Below are 16,169 nucleotides of genomic sequence, written 5' to 3'. Positions count from 1 at the left end.
ACAGAATTCCACTGGAATGACACAGACTCCTTTGTTAAACATTTGCCTAAGCTTTGTAGCATTGGCATTTCTAGACATATTTTGCAGTTAATATTGGCAATGTGTGTATCTTTCTAAACCCCAAGCATTCCACTATCTAAATCACCAGAATGCATTGTTACCACACTGTTTTGGAAACCCTTTCACCTAAAGTTATAAATAAGTATCAAGTATCTTTACTAGATATGCTTGATAACCCTATTGTTAGTTTCATCAGATGTTCATGTTTAACAAGTTTACCCCAGACATTCCTTTCCTGTTACTTTCCATTCACAAGCAACCATATCAACACTGAGAATGTGACTTTTTTTGCATAGTCACCCCCAGTTTTTATGGACCGATGGTGCTCATTTTTTAACTCTGCACATTGGGACACTGCTGTCCAGCCCCCAGTGTATGAGCTCTGACCCCTAAATGGTAAAATTGGCTAACTTCTAATGAACACGTTACTTACCTTTGGTAACACATTATCTGGTAGAGACACGCTCTAGTCACAGATTTCTTTAGAATCTTCTCCTCAGGCAGTGGCCTAGATCCAAAAAAATTCCGTCCCATAGCAGGTCTGCGCGTTGAAAGAAGGCAATGCATGACTCTGCATCAATGTTGTTTCCCAGATGTGACATCAGCGGAGTCCCATTTGGTGGGGTCACAGATCTAGTACTTATACTCAAATGTGCCTTTTAAGTGGGGGAGACTTCAAAGAGTGGCTTTAAAGTGCACAATTATCCCTTTCAACCCAGTCTTGTCTGGCAGGCTATCTGCGCGGGGATATCAGTCCTTTGTGTGGTGCCAGGCTCTACCTATTGAAGTGTAATTGTTAGCCGCTTCCTCCCTTCCCACCCAAGAAGGGTCATCTGAATGCAGATGTATGTAGATGGGTACGCAGTCACACCTAACCTTCCTCTGTTTGTGGCTGTCTAGAAAGAAAGTACAAAGGGTAGCTGTCACACCGTCCAGATGTGTATTGGAGTCAGGCTATAAGGCACACAGATCAGAGACAGGCCTACTTTCTAAATGCGGCTTTTCTAAAATAGTAATGTTAAATCTGACTTTACCAGTAAACAGGATTTATCATTACCATTCCAAAGATATGAAACATGATGTAGCTACTCCTTTCTAATCAGGAATTATAGCTTAAAGGTATTTTAAGAAATTCCCTATGTTAGCCTATGAGAGGAGAAGCCCCACAGTAGTGAAAAATTACGTTGGGAGTTTTTCACTACAAGGGCATGTAAAATATAAAAGTACATACCTGCCTTTTAAATATATTGCGCCCTGCCCTGGGGTGTTGCCTAGGGCCTTCCTTAGGGGTGACTTATATGCAACTAAAGGGGAGTTTAAGGCATGGCAAGAGGTTTTGAATGGCAAGTAGAGGAGGCAGAAACTGCACACATAGACCCTGAAATGTCAAACCTGATACATGTTAAGGGGCTACTTATGTGGGTGGCACAATCAGTGTTGCAGGCCCATTAATAGCATTTAATTTACAGGCCCGGGACAGGTAAAGTGCACTTTACTAGGGACTTATAAGCTAATTAAATATGCCATTTTGGTAGGAGCCAATATTACCATATTTTAGGTACATACCCTTTAGCACTGGTTAGCAGTGGTAAGTGCTCAGACTCTTATAGTCAACAGAAACCAGGTCAGAAAAAGAGGAGGAGTAAGGCAAAAAAAGGTTTGGGGTGACCCTTCAAAGAGGACCATTTCCCAACAATCAAACTCCTCCAGGGGAGTAAACTGGATGCATCATGCAAACATAGGAAGCCTCCACTACAAAGCATAATGTATATTTGTAAACCACATATTCATCTATGATGACCTCAATGTAAAACAATTGTTACCCATCCCAATGGTACTCATTTTATCTACCTCGGGACAATGAACAGCTGTGCAGACCTGCCAGGATGTGAAGCTATGACCATAAGATTAAACACAGATTGCTTCAGTGAATGCAATCATCCACTAGGCTATTAGACTCAATCTAACAAAGAGAGTGACAGAAGACAGAGGTTCGGAGTTCTATCTATACCTCCCATGCTGCTCATAGTGTAATGCCATCAAACATAATTGGTAACAAGACAATAATTGAACCAGTACCAGGTTTATCACCTTGCAATCTCATTTACAAGCCATTACGTACTCCATCTCTGTGGCCTTATTGATTCAAGTGAATGGAATATATTAGTTACACTGGACATATCTTGTAGGTGTACACAAATCAGGGAATAAATACAGTCCTGTAAGTAGCCATAAAAACATTTTTTAATCTTCATATGGGTTAGAATACTATTGAAGTATGTTGGTAAATATGTGAAGATTAAGTATGGTGGGAAACGTATTTACAGGGCTTCGTCTAAACTTAGACACACCACATGCTGTCTATATCTCTGCCACCAGCAGTTCTGTAGGTGGGTAGACGCCACCGGCTGCCACCAACCTAGATATCTCTGATGATTAGCTGGCCACCAAGCTTCACTGATAATTTGGATGTTTCTTTCTGCAAGAATTGATAATTGTAGTTCACTTCTGCATACGGGATCAGGCAAGCAGACATTTAGGCCCTGGTCTCCTGATCACATGTACAATCACTGAGCTGAATGTCATGCTGAAATAAAACATATTTGAGTTCCAATAGACTTCATTGTTAGTAATAATGGAAAATATAGCCTACCTGTATACACACACTGTGTAGAGGGCCTGGGACCGTGGACAAAACCAGCACATCCTGCCATCTGTCGGAGGGGAGCCATGAAGGGGGGCTGAGATCAGAACTCATGTCACCCAGTCCAAGAGCAGAATTACCAAAGGCAGAACTTCCTGCAAATACCAATTATATCAGTCATAAGAAACTTGATCATATGACAAGAGATTCACTGAACATGCTTACAACGTGTGAAATGTAACAAGCAAACAGATGTATTACATGTGTAATGCTACCCTGTTCAATGAGGCTTTATCCCACATCAGATTACTCAACATTGTAACAACAGAGTCCAGGTGGCCCTGGCGCATTTACCTAATTTGAAAGACACCAGTGACTCAATGCTTCTAGACTTCATGGATGCCTTTAATGCAAATGACCGTTCCTCAATGAAGTGCTACGAAAAATGGGGTTTGGTCTTAAATTAAGAGTGTAAGTCCAAATTCTCTATACTTCCCCACAGGCCCAAGTTCGTATTAACAGAACATTTCAATATCCAAACTGTATTCTCCTTCCTTTTCTCTCTGGCCATAGAACCCCTACCTGATGTGGATCAGATATGATGCCCAGATTTTGGGATTCAAATTGGGTCTGGCAGTTGAGGACAGGATCACGCTTTATGCAGACAATGTTCTCCTGTTTCTATCCCGTCCTCCCACATGAGCCCTCATCTACTCCAGATGTTGACCCTTTATACGGAAATATTTGGCCTCCAGTGAACTGGTCCAAAACTCTTCTGGTAATGTTGAAAGGGGGTAGTGATGCGATGAGCTGGCAATCACAACTGCTGATCCGCAGACTTAGCTTTCAATACCTGAGGGTTCATATAGCCCTAGAACCCAACTTAACATGGAGTCTGAATTTGAGACCATGATTGACTAAATTGACCACTGATCTCACCACATGGGTTAACTCCTTCTCTACATACCTGTCAGTAGGTTTGCCTAAAATGATGGCACTGCCATGTGTGCTGTACGTTCTCTAAAACGTCCCCTTACATATCCCCAATGCATGGTTTTAGAAAGTGTCTGCTCAATAAGATCCTTTTTGTGGTTGAACCGTCACTCTCAGTTGGCCTTTGGCCAATGTGCTCAGTTGCCACATGATACAGGAATGGGTAAGGCAGAAGTATCTTTGTGCTATTGGGCAACCCAGGTGTTGGTTATCAGCAATTGGTTGAGTAGGGGATGGCATGACCCAGAATTTTAACTGAGGAGGATTGTTCTATGGAAACGTAATCCTGAGAGCCCTCCCAGATGCTACTACGGCAATCCTTATTGCATGTGGAGTCATGTTGCAATGGAAAGGATGGGATCAGAAGGCTAATTTTGAAACACCCTGCTGGCGGGGGAGGTGGTTGCAACACTTGACATACCTTGAGGGATCTGACAAATGGGATCTTATTGGCATATCCACAGTGGGGGTCATGTGGCAGAGCACACACTTGAAATTGTTCCAAAAGCTTCAGGCTGACTTCTGTTTACACAAATCTCAATTTTACCACTACTTACAATTATGTCATGCTCTCATGTCCCATCAGAAAGCCCTTGAGGATCTACCTTAATTTAACCCACTTGAAGCAAAGATCCTTATGGGCCCTATTGGCAATGGAGGGATATCCCGGATCTCTAAGTCCCTATTTCTTAATTCCCCAGGTCTCTTCAATTTGTGAGGGCATGATGAGAGGAGTGGTTTGATACTTTGGATGATTTACACTGGAGAGATGAATGTATGTCCCCAAGGGAACTGGCTACCTCCTTGCAACTCCAACTCATTCAGCTAATGGATCTGTACCTGCGTATTGCATTTTATAGATCAACTCACTTAAAAAAATCAAAGGTTACAGGGACATTATAGTTAGGCTCAGATTTAAATGTACAAAACCACAGAAATTCAGCAGTTATAGTTAGAGTTACCTCAAGTAACTATAACTCATGCCCTAAGGTAACTATAACTCTAAGTATAACTTATGAACTTCTATGGCTAGGTATGTTTAAAATGTGAGCCTAACCATAACGTCCCTCTAACCATTGTTTTTTCCAGTGAATATATATATCAAACATTGGGGTGAAATTGTGCACTTTTCGTGGTCTTGGCTAAACTGTAGCTGGATTCCCTCAGTGTATGATTCATTGTTGAAACAGACCTCAGTGTGAGGTATGTGAAACAAGTGAATTCAGGAAGGGCTGTTGCAGAGGGTTATGAAACTTCATTAACCTGTAAGGGACAGAGTGAGACCTGCCCATTCATAGTTATGTGTAAAGGGAGACCTAGGGAAGAGAAGGCTTTTGTTTTCTTGTACTCTCTATACCAGTTTGATACCAGCCCAGTTGAAGGGAAAGCTAATCCTAGAACCAGTCTAGTGTAATTGAAGAGGAGGGAGAGACTACTCATTTCTAAACATACACCCCTGGCACACCAGCTCCCTTCTTGGGCAAAACGATTCTGGCATTTTGGGGATTCCTCAGAATAGTGCACTGTGGGACAGTTTGCAGAAATGTAAACAGGATGTATTGAAAAAATGGGAATGGTAGCCCTTGGAAACTTGTTTTCCTTTGTTTAGGAAGTGTCCAGGTGTCACTCCTACTCACTGGCAAGTAAATCCTACAAAAAAGGCACCTCGCCAACAGCCATAAGAACACTTTCTGGACCTGTGGAAGAACTGAAGTGGACTGGATCTACTGTTTGAGACCTGTGTGGAAACCTGAAGAGTTGGACCTGTTCCCGTTTGTACAGAGGACGAAGGAATGCTCTAAAAGAGTCAGTTGGCCGATGTGCTGTGTGGCTACAGGGAAGTGCCCAGCTGGCCAGTAGCATGTGGGCCGGAACTGCACCTTGCTGGTGGCCTCTGCTGGACTGAGGAAGATGCGTTGCAACACTTTCGGAGTTCTTTCTGTGCATTAGTTCCTTTTAATTCAGCCCTTCCTGCTTCCACCAATGCTGGGTTCTGTGCTGTCCTCGGTATCCTGTTGCTGCCTCGAAGTCTTCTGAGTTTCTGCTTCTCGTGGCCATCTTCAGCTGTCAGCTCCATTCGTTCAAAAGGTTTTGTACCCTTGTGGCTTTTTCAGTCTTGGGGCACATTCTGGAAGGCACCAGTTGTCCAGTGAGGTTGTTTTATCTGGATGGCACTATTGTTAATAGATAGGGTCGCCAAATCTCACTTATCTCTGATGGAAGAAAGAGGACTCAAGAACCTGGCGTCCTGGCGTTGACACACTGGCACTTGAAGGGAGCTAGTTTGTTTGAGGATGTGCACCGTGTGAAAGGGAAAAATTAAGTCACTCACAGTCAAGTTATCTACTGCCTGAGATGGGCTGATCCACAGCCCCCTCCTGTAAGCTGTAGTGGGTGGAAAAAAATATAATTGACAAAGTAATAAACCAATGGGTGAAGAGGGCTGGCTGAAAGCCTCTTTTTATATATATATTTTAATAAAATCAAAATGTCTTCGATAACGTCAGACCTATAAAGATCACAAACAAATCTGAGTTCAGGTTTGCAAATCATCGCACATCAATAATGAACGTCTGGCCATTGTAGGATCTTCGCCAGCATAGTTCATTAAATCCTTCTCATAATTATTTTTATGCAATAATACCGAAGTATATACTGTACCTTGAACAAAAAAAGAAAGTTCATCATCACTAAAGAGGTTTTCTTTTCCTTGCTGCTGTATTTGAAAGCACAATAAAGTACACGCCAGCAGTGTGTGTTCAGGAAGGAGGCTCCTACAAATAGAACAAAGTCTTGGTCATTTTTTCTAAAACAATGGAAACCACATTTTAAAAGTCCAGCTTCACAAACCTCTATATTAAAACCCAAAGGGGTACTTAAATAACAGCTGTTAGAAAATGCCCCTTTTGTATGGTCACCTCCAATTGTTATTGAATTTTATTGCTATTTTTTAGAATATGCATCTGGGGCACTGCTGTCCAGTGCCCATTATATGTGCTTTGGCATCAAAACGTAAAAATTGACTAACCCCCGATGGGGTTATTTAACTCTCATAAAGGCAATAGTATATGGTGTAGTAACTGCAGTCATTACATGAAAAGTTAAATGTCACCTGCAGTCTTCAGCACTTATTGTGCCATCAGCTTGTGTGTCAAGGAAAACATGGCTTCAGGATTAGAACGGTAGTCTGACTGCTGCAGTTTAAACCTGCAATATGACCAGTTAAGATAACCCTTTTTGACAAGTAAAAACTCCACTTTAAATATTAGCAAGTCACCTCTGTGTAGGCCTTGCAGGCCACAAAGTAGCGTGCATGGTATTTAAAAGTGGGAGAAGTACAATAGAAGGCCTGAACGTTTTTATATGTTTGTATATTTTCTTGTTTTTTTGCACAAAGTGTGCTGTGGAAGTAAAGAAAGAGTAAACATGAATGATATTTTCTAATGCCTGTGATAGATTTGAAAAGTATAACAAAATACTCAGTCCAATGAGACCAATTGTATTCAATATAATTAATACCCCAGCCATGTTGTGTTAACAGGTTGCCCTTGATCCTATATTAAAGATATCCAGGATAAGCACTCAATACACTAACACTGTGGTAGCAGCCTTGGCTATAGAAAAGTGAGTCCTCGGATTTTCTGGAGGCTGCTTCTTAGCCAGTGTGTCGCAGATCTTAATACAAGGGAGGATCAGGTGTGATAAGGTCTGCTTCTGCACAGCCTTGCCCTTTTAACCCCAGAGACCCCCAGAGAGAGCTGGAAGTCCACCTGATGGTTCTCAGTAGGGTTGATGTAAAAACTCAGTGCTCTCTCTTGGAGTCCAAATAATGGAGTCTCTCTTTCATGAGATGAGGGGCAGCAAAGATTTGTGGAAGAGTGATAGCTTTTCTGACATAAAAAGGCTCCAGTTCTCAACTAAAGTTTGTCAAGAAAAAAAGGTGGTATAAGGCAGCTTGAATGAGAGAGCCAGAAGCTTATTCATGCGATGAGCTGATGTTACTGTGACCAGAATGACAGTATTCAAGATCATAAGGTGTTCCTCTGTAGGCAGAATGTGTCTCTGAGACACAGCCTTCTTGGGAGCTACACTGCAGTAAAGTGTTGACGCTGCTTGTTATTGGTGGTGGCAAAAACATCAAGCCAGGGTCTCTCCATTGGTGGAAGATATCCTGCACCACCTATGGGTGCAGCTGCAATTCATGATCTGCTAGACATCATAGGCTAAGTTTGTCTGCCCTGACATTCAAAGAACCTGCAAGGTAGTGCACGACAAAGGAGATGCACTAATGACCCATCCAGTACCAGAGGCGCAGAGCCTCTTGGCACAGGACCCAAGACCACATGGTGGTGTTAAGGCCTGTGAGAACCTACACCAGCCTCCCTTTGTTGGTGGATAGGAGGGCCTTCAATTGCAAGTACATCGTTCACAACACCAGCAGGTTTATGTGCAGGAGGATTATTCCTGAAGGTTAAAGTCCTCAGATCTTTATATAGCCCTGGTGACCTCCCCAGCAGTGACACATTTTTCATCACCATCAGCTCTGGGTGTGGTAGGGAGCAGTCTCTGCCACTGGTCCAATTGTGGTCGAGCAGACACCACTGCAGATCTTTTGAAGTCTCCTCCGAAACCTGGATGGAATCTGATAGGTTCCTCTGGTGCTGGGTCCATTGAGACAAATCCCACTGCAGGACCTGCATGTGCCATCTGGCATCATCAATGAGCAGGAGGCCAGTAGACCAAGGAATTGATCCAAAGGGAAGGCACGAAAGTGCACTGCATTCAGGATGGCTCAGATGAAACAAAGTCTCTGTCAAGGAGTGAGTTGTGATTTTGCAGGCTGATTATGAACCCCAGTGATGTAAGGCAGTTAGCCATTGTCTGGAGGTGGCCCACGACTTTCTGTGGTGAGCCAATCTTCAATAGCCAGGGTCAGAGGTAGGGGAAGACTAGTACCCCCAACCTCCAAAGGTCAGCAATGACCACCACCATCATCTTTGTCAATACCTAAGGGCTAATGGTGAGGCCAAAGAGGAGCACATCAAATTGGAAATGCTTGTGGCCCACCATGAGTCGGAGGCAGCATCTATGGACCTGCAGGTTGTGGAAATAGAAAAGGTCATACTGCAGGTCCACTGCTACCATCCACTCTTCTGGATCCGGGCAAAAAAGAGAACCTGGATCAGCACGATCATCTTGAATTTGTCCCTTTGCAGGAAGGCGTTGAGAGGGCAATAACCCAAAATAGGATTATAGGATTAAGGCTTCTGTCCTTCTTTATCGAAAAGAAGTAATGGGGATAAAATTGAGTTCCTACTTCCAAGGCTGGTACCCTCTCTATGGCTCCTCCTGGCACAAAATGGACAGCTGGTCCTCAGAAAGCAGCTCTGATGTAGGTGGAAGGTCCAGAGGGTCAAAAAGGAATGGCAGGGCACAACCCAATTGAATGATTTCAGATGTGATGCTCTGTAACCCCTGGAGAACTTGCCTCTAACAGGGTGGTTCTGAGCATCAACGCGGATACTAAAGATGTTTTGAGGTTGTTGCTTGAGGGATGGGGACAGAGATGGGTACTGCCCTTATGACCTGGAAATTGTCTGTTCGGGCAAAGGCAGACCTTCAAAATGTCTCAGAGGTGAGTTGTGCAGGTGGAAGAGCCTGGCACTGCCACTACTCAAGCCTCTGGCATATCCCAGAAAAAAGCAAAACTGTTGGGGAGATCACTGAAAAATGGTGCAGAAAGGCCAAGAAGAGAGCCTTGGCTTAGGTCTCTGTAAAAATCTCTAGAGTCACTTTTTCACAGAACAGGTGAGATCCATCAAACAGCATGTCCGTTATTGATTACTAGCCATCCCCAGAAATGTCTGTGAACCTCACTCACATGTGGTGATGAAGCACCACTCATGTGCCATCTGCCCATCGTAGACAATCAGTGGTGGCCTCATAAGATGTCAAACTTGAACATACTCTGGCCATCCTGAATGGTTTGGGCCAAGGAAGTCCATATGCCTTCTGGGACTGATGGTAAAATCTCACCAACCTTGTCCCTGGTGTAGGTGTAGCAACCCAGGAGGTAGCTGGCTGACTTGTGAAAACATTCTGTTACCAAAAAGTGCCATACATTGAAGGAGAAATCGGAAAGACATTAAGGTTCATTCTGCTGCTGGACGCCTCCACCATCAGACTCTCAGGGGTTAGATTTCAGTTTAGAAAATCAGGTTAGCCTGGAACTGGTTTGTGGCGGCATGGAAACTGGCCAGAGAGCCAGGGCATGGTTTAGCCCAACTGCATCTCAGGCACCTCAACAAAGTATTACAATTTTCCTTCTTACTAAGAATCCATGAAAAGTCTCTTTGCTAACCTGTCCAAATAAAAAACATGGGTCAGCTGGATTAATTGGAGACTGTTCTTTATTCTACAATAAAAGTTTGGCTAATACAATATTTACCTCTTAGAGTACAGATTCCGCCATTTCAGTTTTCAAATTTTATTTGGGCATAAGGTCAATACCCAAAAATGATAGTTCTTGCACCCACACTACTTATTCTTATTGAAACAAATCCCTAGGAAGTACACAAATCTTGATCACAGCTATAGGCCCTTTTCTTCTTTAAGGCAATCAAAATAATTATACTATTGATCTGTCTTATATTGAATCATGACAAGACTAAGATATTTCTTGGGATGCAATTCCTCCTCCAGGTTAGATGGCTTGCCACCTTCCCCAGAATAGCAGGTTGAAAACCTAGGTCGTATTTTTCTCCAAAACGTCTCCTTACCAGATTTCAAAACATTCTTAGTTCTGCTTTCTTTGCCTCAGGAAAGTATGGAGAATCATTCCTTTACCACCAAAGTTGCAGACAGAAAAACTCTCACCCAGTTGGTAACCTCTTCCACGTGGTTTAATGAAAAGACATTCATTTGTGACATCCCACATATATTGCCCATCAGCTCCAGCTCATCTACAAATGTGTGGCCACACTGATTCTCATACTCCCCTGGCCTGGAGACCGAGTAGCTTTGGACATTTAGCTAACTCACTAAGATTTCCTGTCCATAAACGGTTAATGAGTCTTTGTGTATATGTTTTAGAGCAATCCATCACACAGACCTTATGTTTCTCCATGTGCCATTTGCTAGGTACCCTCCTTGTCGTAATCCATGACCAACTTATCCCCACCCAGTCTGCATTCAAAGTCTACGGCACACCACAACTGGAAGAAGATCTACTTCTATTGTTACTATTAAAACTTAGAATTACCTATCCTCTTCTCTATGGACAATCCCTAATCACCTCACTATTTGGTAATTCATTAGGCCTCTTTACTGGCGACCTTTGGGCATGTCAGGTCTGGTACCTTTCTGTTTAGCCCTGACGTACCCTGTGTAGTTCACGCAAACATTTAGTAATGTATGAGTGCACAGTTTATGTTAGGGCTCAAGTTAGGATTAGGTCTAGGGTCTCATAAGTACTCTAATACAGCCTTATCCCAAGTATACTGCATGAAAACAATGTGATTATTGTCTGTGAACTGCTTGTATCTGATTTTATGTTACTATGTACCTCTGTGAAGCCTGTGAATCTCTGTGGACTTCACATCCTTTAAATAAATTCATTCATTTTCTTTTCAAATTTATACAACAATTTACATCAAGTTTAGAAATATGTACAGCAACTAAGTGCTCTTCCGTATGTCAACTTTTGTGTCATCTGTACCTAGTGGGGAAAACACCTGAAAGAAATTAAAATGAATTAAGCACAGTTTTGGGGCCATCCACTATACGTTTCTCACAATACTTAACAATCTGCATATAAATGTAAGGACCAGAACAATAATGAAATATGTTTCTGGGCAGTTTTAGTAGATTAAAAACTGAGGGAATTTCTCTCAGCACGAAAGGACTGCTGGGCTCACGCTGGAGGCGCTTGTTCCATGACAAATGCTTGATTACAGTGAAACCTTCAGCCGCCCCCACTCCCCAATTCTTGCATTGAGAGAAATAACCCAATCAAGGGAAAACATCTGAGGAAAAAAACGTATTATTCATTCGAGTAGTACTCTTATGACCCTTATCCCCCATTTATGTGTTGTGTGTGGTCTGTTCAAACAAATTCATGTTAATTGTTGTCTTGACCTGCAATTCTTGTCTCTATAAACGTATTTAGCCAAAGTTGAGCCCAGCACTCCCTGCAGGGTCACCCCCAAATATTTGCCTTCACAACTCCTGTTTTCTGAACCCATTTATGTTAACTTTTTAGGACTCTGCACACTTTACTATGGCTAACCAGTGCTAAAGTGCTTGTGCTCTATCCTTCAAACATGGTGAAATCAGCTGACAACCAATTGGCACACACAATTTACTTCTAAGCCCCTAGTAAAGTGGTACTACATGTACTCAGTGCCTATACATTACGTGCAACTAGTGGTCCTGCAGTACTTATTGTGCTACCCACTTAAATAGCCCTTTTAAACACATCTCAGGCCTGCCATTGCAGACTGTGTATGCAGTTTTAGACTGCCATTGTGACCTGGCAAAATAAACCTTTTGCCAAGCCTAAATCTTACTCTTTAATACATATGTCACCCCTAGGGTGTGTCCTACACCGCCCAAAGGGTGGGGTGCATTATATTTAAAAAGTTGGACGTCTTACATGTCCCTTAGTGAAAACCTCTCAAATTGTGTTTTTTCACTATAGCAAGGCCTACCTTTCCCATAGGATAAAATTGGGTTACATTATCACAATTAATAAGTGAATAATTTTTATTGGGAGTAGATGGAATATCATGTTAGGTGTCTAAAGAATTGTAAAAACCTCTTTAGTGTAAAAGTCGGATTTCTGAAAATATCAACTCTGGAAATTGGGCATCTTCTTTTCATAACTATTTGGTGCCTGCAGCCTGTTTCCTGGGTCACATGACTATTTATAGTTGGCAGTTGGTCTTTGTGTATTCCACCTACACAGCATCACAACAGCGGGTCTGGGTGCTGACAGGATGAGCCATCTCTGGCAGAATCGGGGAGAAAGCTATTGCGTGCCACACTTGCACTTCAAAGGAACTATCCCAGGACACATACAAAGGACTTCACACTAGCTTATTGTGACCCCAGACAATCTGTAACCAGGCAGGGAGGCAAGAAATTCCAGACCCATTCTTCAGTACACTCCAGGACCTATGGACACTACAGAAGAAGGATGGTCTGCTGCTTGGGGCTTGCCCTGATTGCTAAGAAGGAAGACTACACCTGCCTCCTTCATCCCTGGTTGACTGACTCCAAGGTCTAGCTCACTGACCTCCTGTATAGAGCTACAGAGACATAACAAGCTCTAATGGTCTCCCTGCATCTTCCTAGATGACCTACTGCCTTCCCCACAACAGGAACTGTCTGGAACAGGCCCTGCTGGCCCCTGCAAGAGTATGTCCCTGAACACCAGATGTGCCTTTCCAGGACCTCGATCTGTGGTTGGCATCAAAGCACTCTACTGACTTAAAAAGGAGAAATCTTGATGGTCTGGGCTCTTCACAACTGTGAAAGGACCCATTTGCACCAACATCTTGCCGCCTGCGCTGACAACCAAAGTGAAGCTTGATTTAACCCAAATCTTCATGTTACAACGACCATCAGCAATGAACGGCAACGCACAATCTGCACTTTGCACTTCAGCATCAACAGCTAGCGGTAGTCGTCAACACGAATCTCCAGCAATGACCGTCCGAGACACCTAACAGGATCTTTGTACTACAGTGACGACCACCTGCGACACCCAATCTATTCTTCACGCTACAGCTATGAACACCCGCAACATTATCCATGCTGCTGGCGGGCTCCTCTACCACAAACTATACTCTTAATGCTGGACTGCAGAAGCTAACTTTTTTAGGGGGACTAACATGGTCCCTGTATATGGCCCACACTGCAGTGCGGTTGGCCTGAACTTGTGACTTTCACTTGGTCTCCACAACCAGATAGCTGCAAGTGGTGCTTTAAAATTTCATATCTCTGGTTCTACTGATTTTTTAGTGTCAAATAATTTGTTTTAATTTACTTTATTTTTCTAAATCGGTTTGATATTTTTCTTGTGTTCTATTTCCACTTATTACTGTTTGTGTGCTGCATACACATTGCCTCTAAGTTAAGCCTGTCTGCTTTTTTGCCAAGCTACCAGAGTGTTAGGCACAGGTTAACTCAGTGACTTTTAGTGGTTCACTCTGACAGGGATTGTGGCTGTTCCATGAGAAGTGCTTATCTCCTCCCACCTCAATCAACAACACAATTTCTCACAACCAGCGATATTTATATCCTTAAAAAGGCTATGAACCCTTATGGGGTTTCAAATCCAACAGAAATAGGTTGACAATATAAACAGATAATCAGGCGATTATAACCATTTCACTGTCACCTCTTTGATCCGATTTTAATCCAGTCAAGGTATCGCTAAATACATTTAATATAAGGAACCTTCATAGACTGCTTTAGATTATACCCCACCTCCGGCAACAAATACATCACTGTCACCCTTGTAAGGAAATGCTTCTCTTTACATTTTCACCCCCACATTGTTGGACGGATACTGATTGTTTTTCAACTCTGAGAGTGCCTCAGGGCATAGGTTAATTATAGTGGTAATGGACCATGCCACTAGATATTCAGAAGCCATACCCCTTGGAACAATTACTGCCCCTGCAGTAGCTGGAGCCCTCCTTAGTATTTTTACTAGTGTGGGTTTTCCAAAGGAGGTCATTTCAGACAGAGACACAAACCTCATATCTGTCTATCTGAAACCAACGTTCGATGAGTGTGGGGTGACGTATAAGGTCACTACGCCTTACCATCAACAAGGAAATGGCCCTGTTAAAAGACCTTGAAAGGCATGATGAACAATTTACTTACCTTCGGTAACGCATTATCTTGTAGAGACTCTATGTAGCTGCAGATTCCTTACCTTAGAATTTCCTGGCGTCAGCTTGTAATCCAGAATTTTCCGCTGAGCAGTACCTTGCGCACGCCATCAGGTGGCATTGTTCAGATCCGCGGGCATCGTTTGGAGTTGCGAGGCATCGTCGGCATCATTCGAGCCGTCTTTGATGTCACGGTAGAGGCACCACCCTGGCGTGCGTATGTCAGTTCTTTTTCTCACAAACTTCCTCGACAGAAGTGCAGAGACATTGATTGAACCAACAGTTCGTCTGTGCAAAACTAGGGCCCTGAAGGGATAAACCCTAACCCTATTAGACATATCCCCAGAGCAGGGAGGCATGGGTGGGTGTAAGGAATCTGCAGCAAAATTTCTACCAGATAATGTGTTACCAAAGGTAAGTAACTTGTTCATCTGATAGAGACTTCTAGCTGCAGATTCCTTACCTTAGAATAGATACCCAAGCCATAACCTCCTGGTGGTGGGCTACCCACACTAAAAAGTCCTGTAGAACCGAACGGGCAAGGTGCCTGTCTCTCCGTACTGACTGTTCAGGCAGTAGTGTTTTGCAAACCTGTGCAAGGATGCCCAAGTTGCGGTCTGACAGATATCCAGGACTGGAACGCCCGAGCTAGTTCAGTGGTAGCAGCTTTGCCCCTGGTGGAATGAGACCTCAAGCCCTCAGGAGGCTGCTACCTGGCCAATGCGTAGCAGATCTTAATCCAGAGAATGACCCAGCGCGAAATGGTTTGTTTCTGCACTGCCCGATCCTTCTTTGCTCCCCCATACCCCACAATGAGTTGGTCATCCACCCAGAACTCTTTTGTGAGATTAATTAGAACGACAATGCCTTATTTGGGTCCAGCTGGTGGAGTCGTTCCTCTTCTTTAGAGGGATGAGGTGGAGCAAAGAAGGTAGGCAGGGTGATGTTCTGACCCAGATGAAATGGGGACACCACCTTGGGGAGGAAAGAGGCATGAGTTCTGAGAACCACCTTGTCTGAGAACATGGTGAGATACAGTGGCTCAGATGAAAGGGCCTGCATCCCACTCACCCTCCTGGCAGATGTTATTGCCACTAAGAAGGCTGTCTTGATGAAGAGAAGCCAAAGGGGACAATTGTCTAAAGGCTCAAAAGGAGCACACATGGGAAATGTGAGGACCAGATTTAAGTCCCATTGGGGCATAATAAAGGGTGTAGGGGGAAGCATAGGTACAAGCCCTTTGAGAAATCTATGTACAATGGGAGACTTGAAACGTGAAGGTTGATCAGGCAGCTGAAGGAATGCTGATAAGGCTGAAAGGTAGCCCTTGAGAGTACCCAAGGCAGAACGTTGCTGGGCAAGGGACAGTATGAAGAGCAGGATATCAGAGAGAGAGGAAGAAAGAGGATCAATAGATTTTTCTGTACAATAATATACAAAGCGCTTCCAACGGCAGGCGTATATTGCCTTAGTGGAGGGACGCCTGGCTGCCAAAATAACCTTACAGACTTCAGAAGGAAGGTCAAAAGCCATCACCTGTCACCACTCAATCTCCATGCATGCAGATGCAG

General features: G+C 43.4%; 1 protein-coding gene across 1 annotated transcript in view; it reads right to left on the bottom strand.

The window, feature by feature from the left end:
* The window catches only part of LOC138286353 (uncharacterized), a 1,286,679-nt gene that overhangs the window by 364,418 nt on the left and 906,092 nt on the right, over positions 1–16,169 (bottom strand). The window contains exons 81-82 of the mRNA XM_069226509.1: positions 6,359–6,471; positions 2,714–2,859 (exon numbers count right to left, since the gene is read on the bottom strand). Of these exons, the coding sequence (XP_069082610.1) occupies positions 2,714–2,859; positions 6,359–6,471 (259 nt within the window). The remainder of the gene's footprint in view (positions 1–2,713; positions 2,860–6,358; positions 6,472–16,169) is intronic.

This window comes from Pleurodeles waltl, chromosome 3_2 (assembly GCF_031143425.1).
Source record: "Pleurodeles waltl isolate 20211129_DDA chromosome 3_2, aPleWal1.hap1.20221129, whole genome shotgun sequence".
Taxonomy (NCBI): domain Eukaryota; kingdom Metazoa; phylum Chordata; class Amphibia; order Caudata; family Salamandridae; genus Pleurodeles; species Pleurodeles waltl.
The sequence above is the reverse complement of the archived record's forward strand: the minus strand, read 5'-3'. Positions and strand labels throughout refer to the sequence as shown.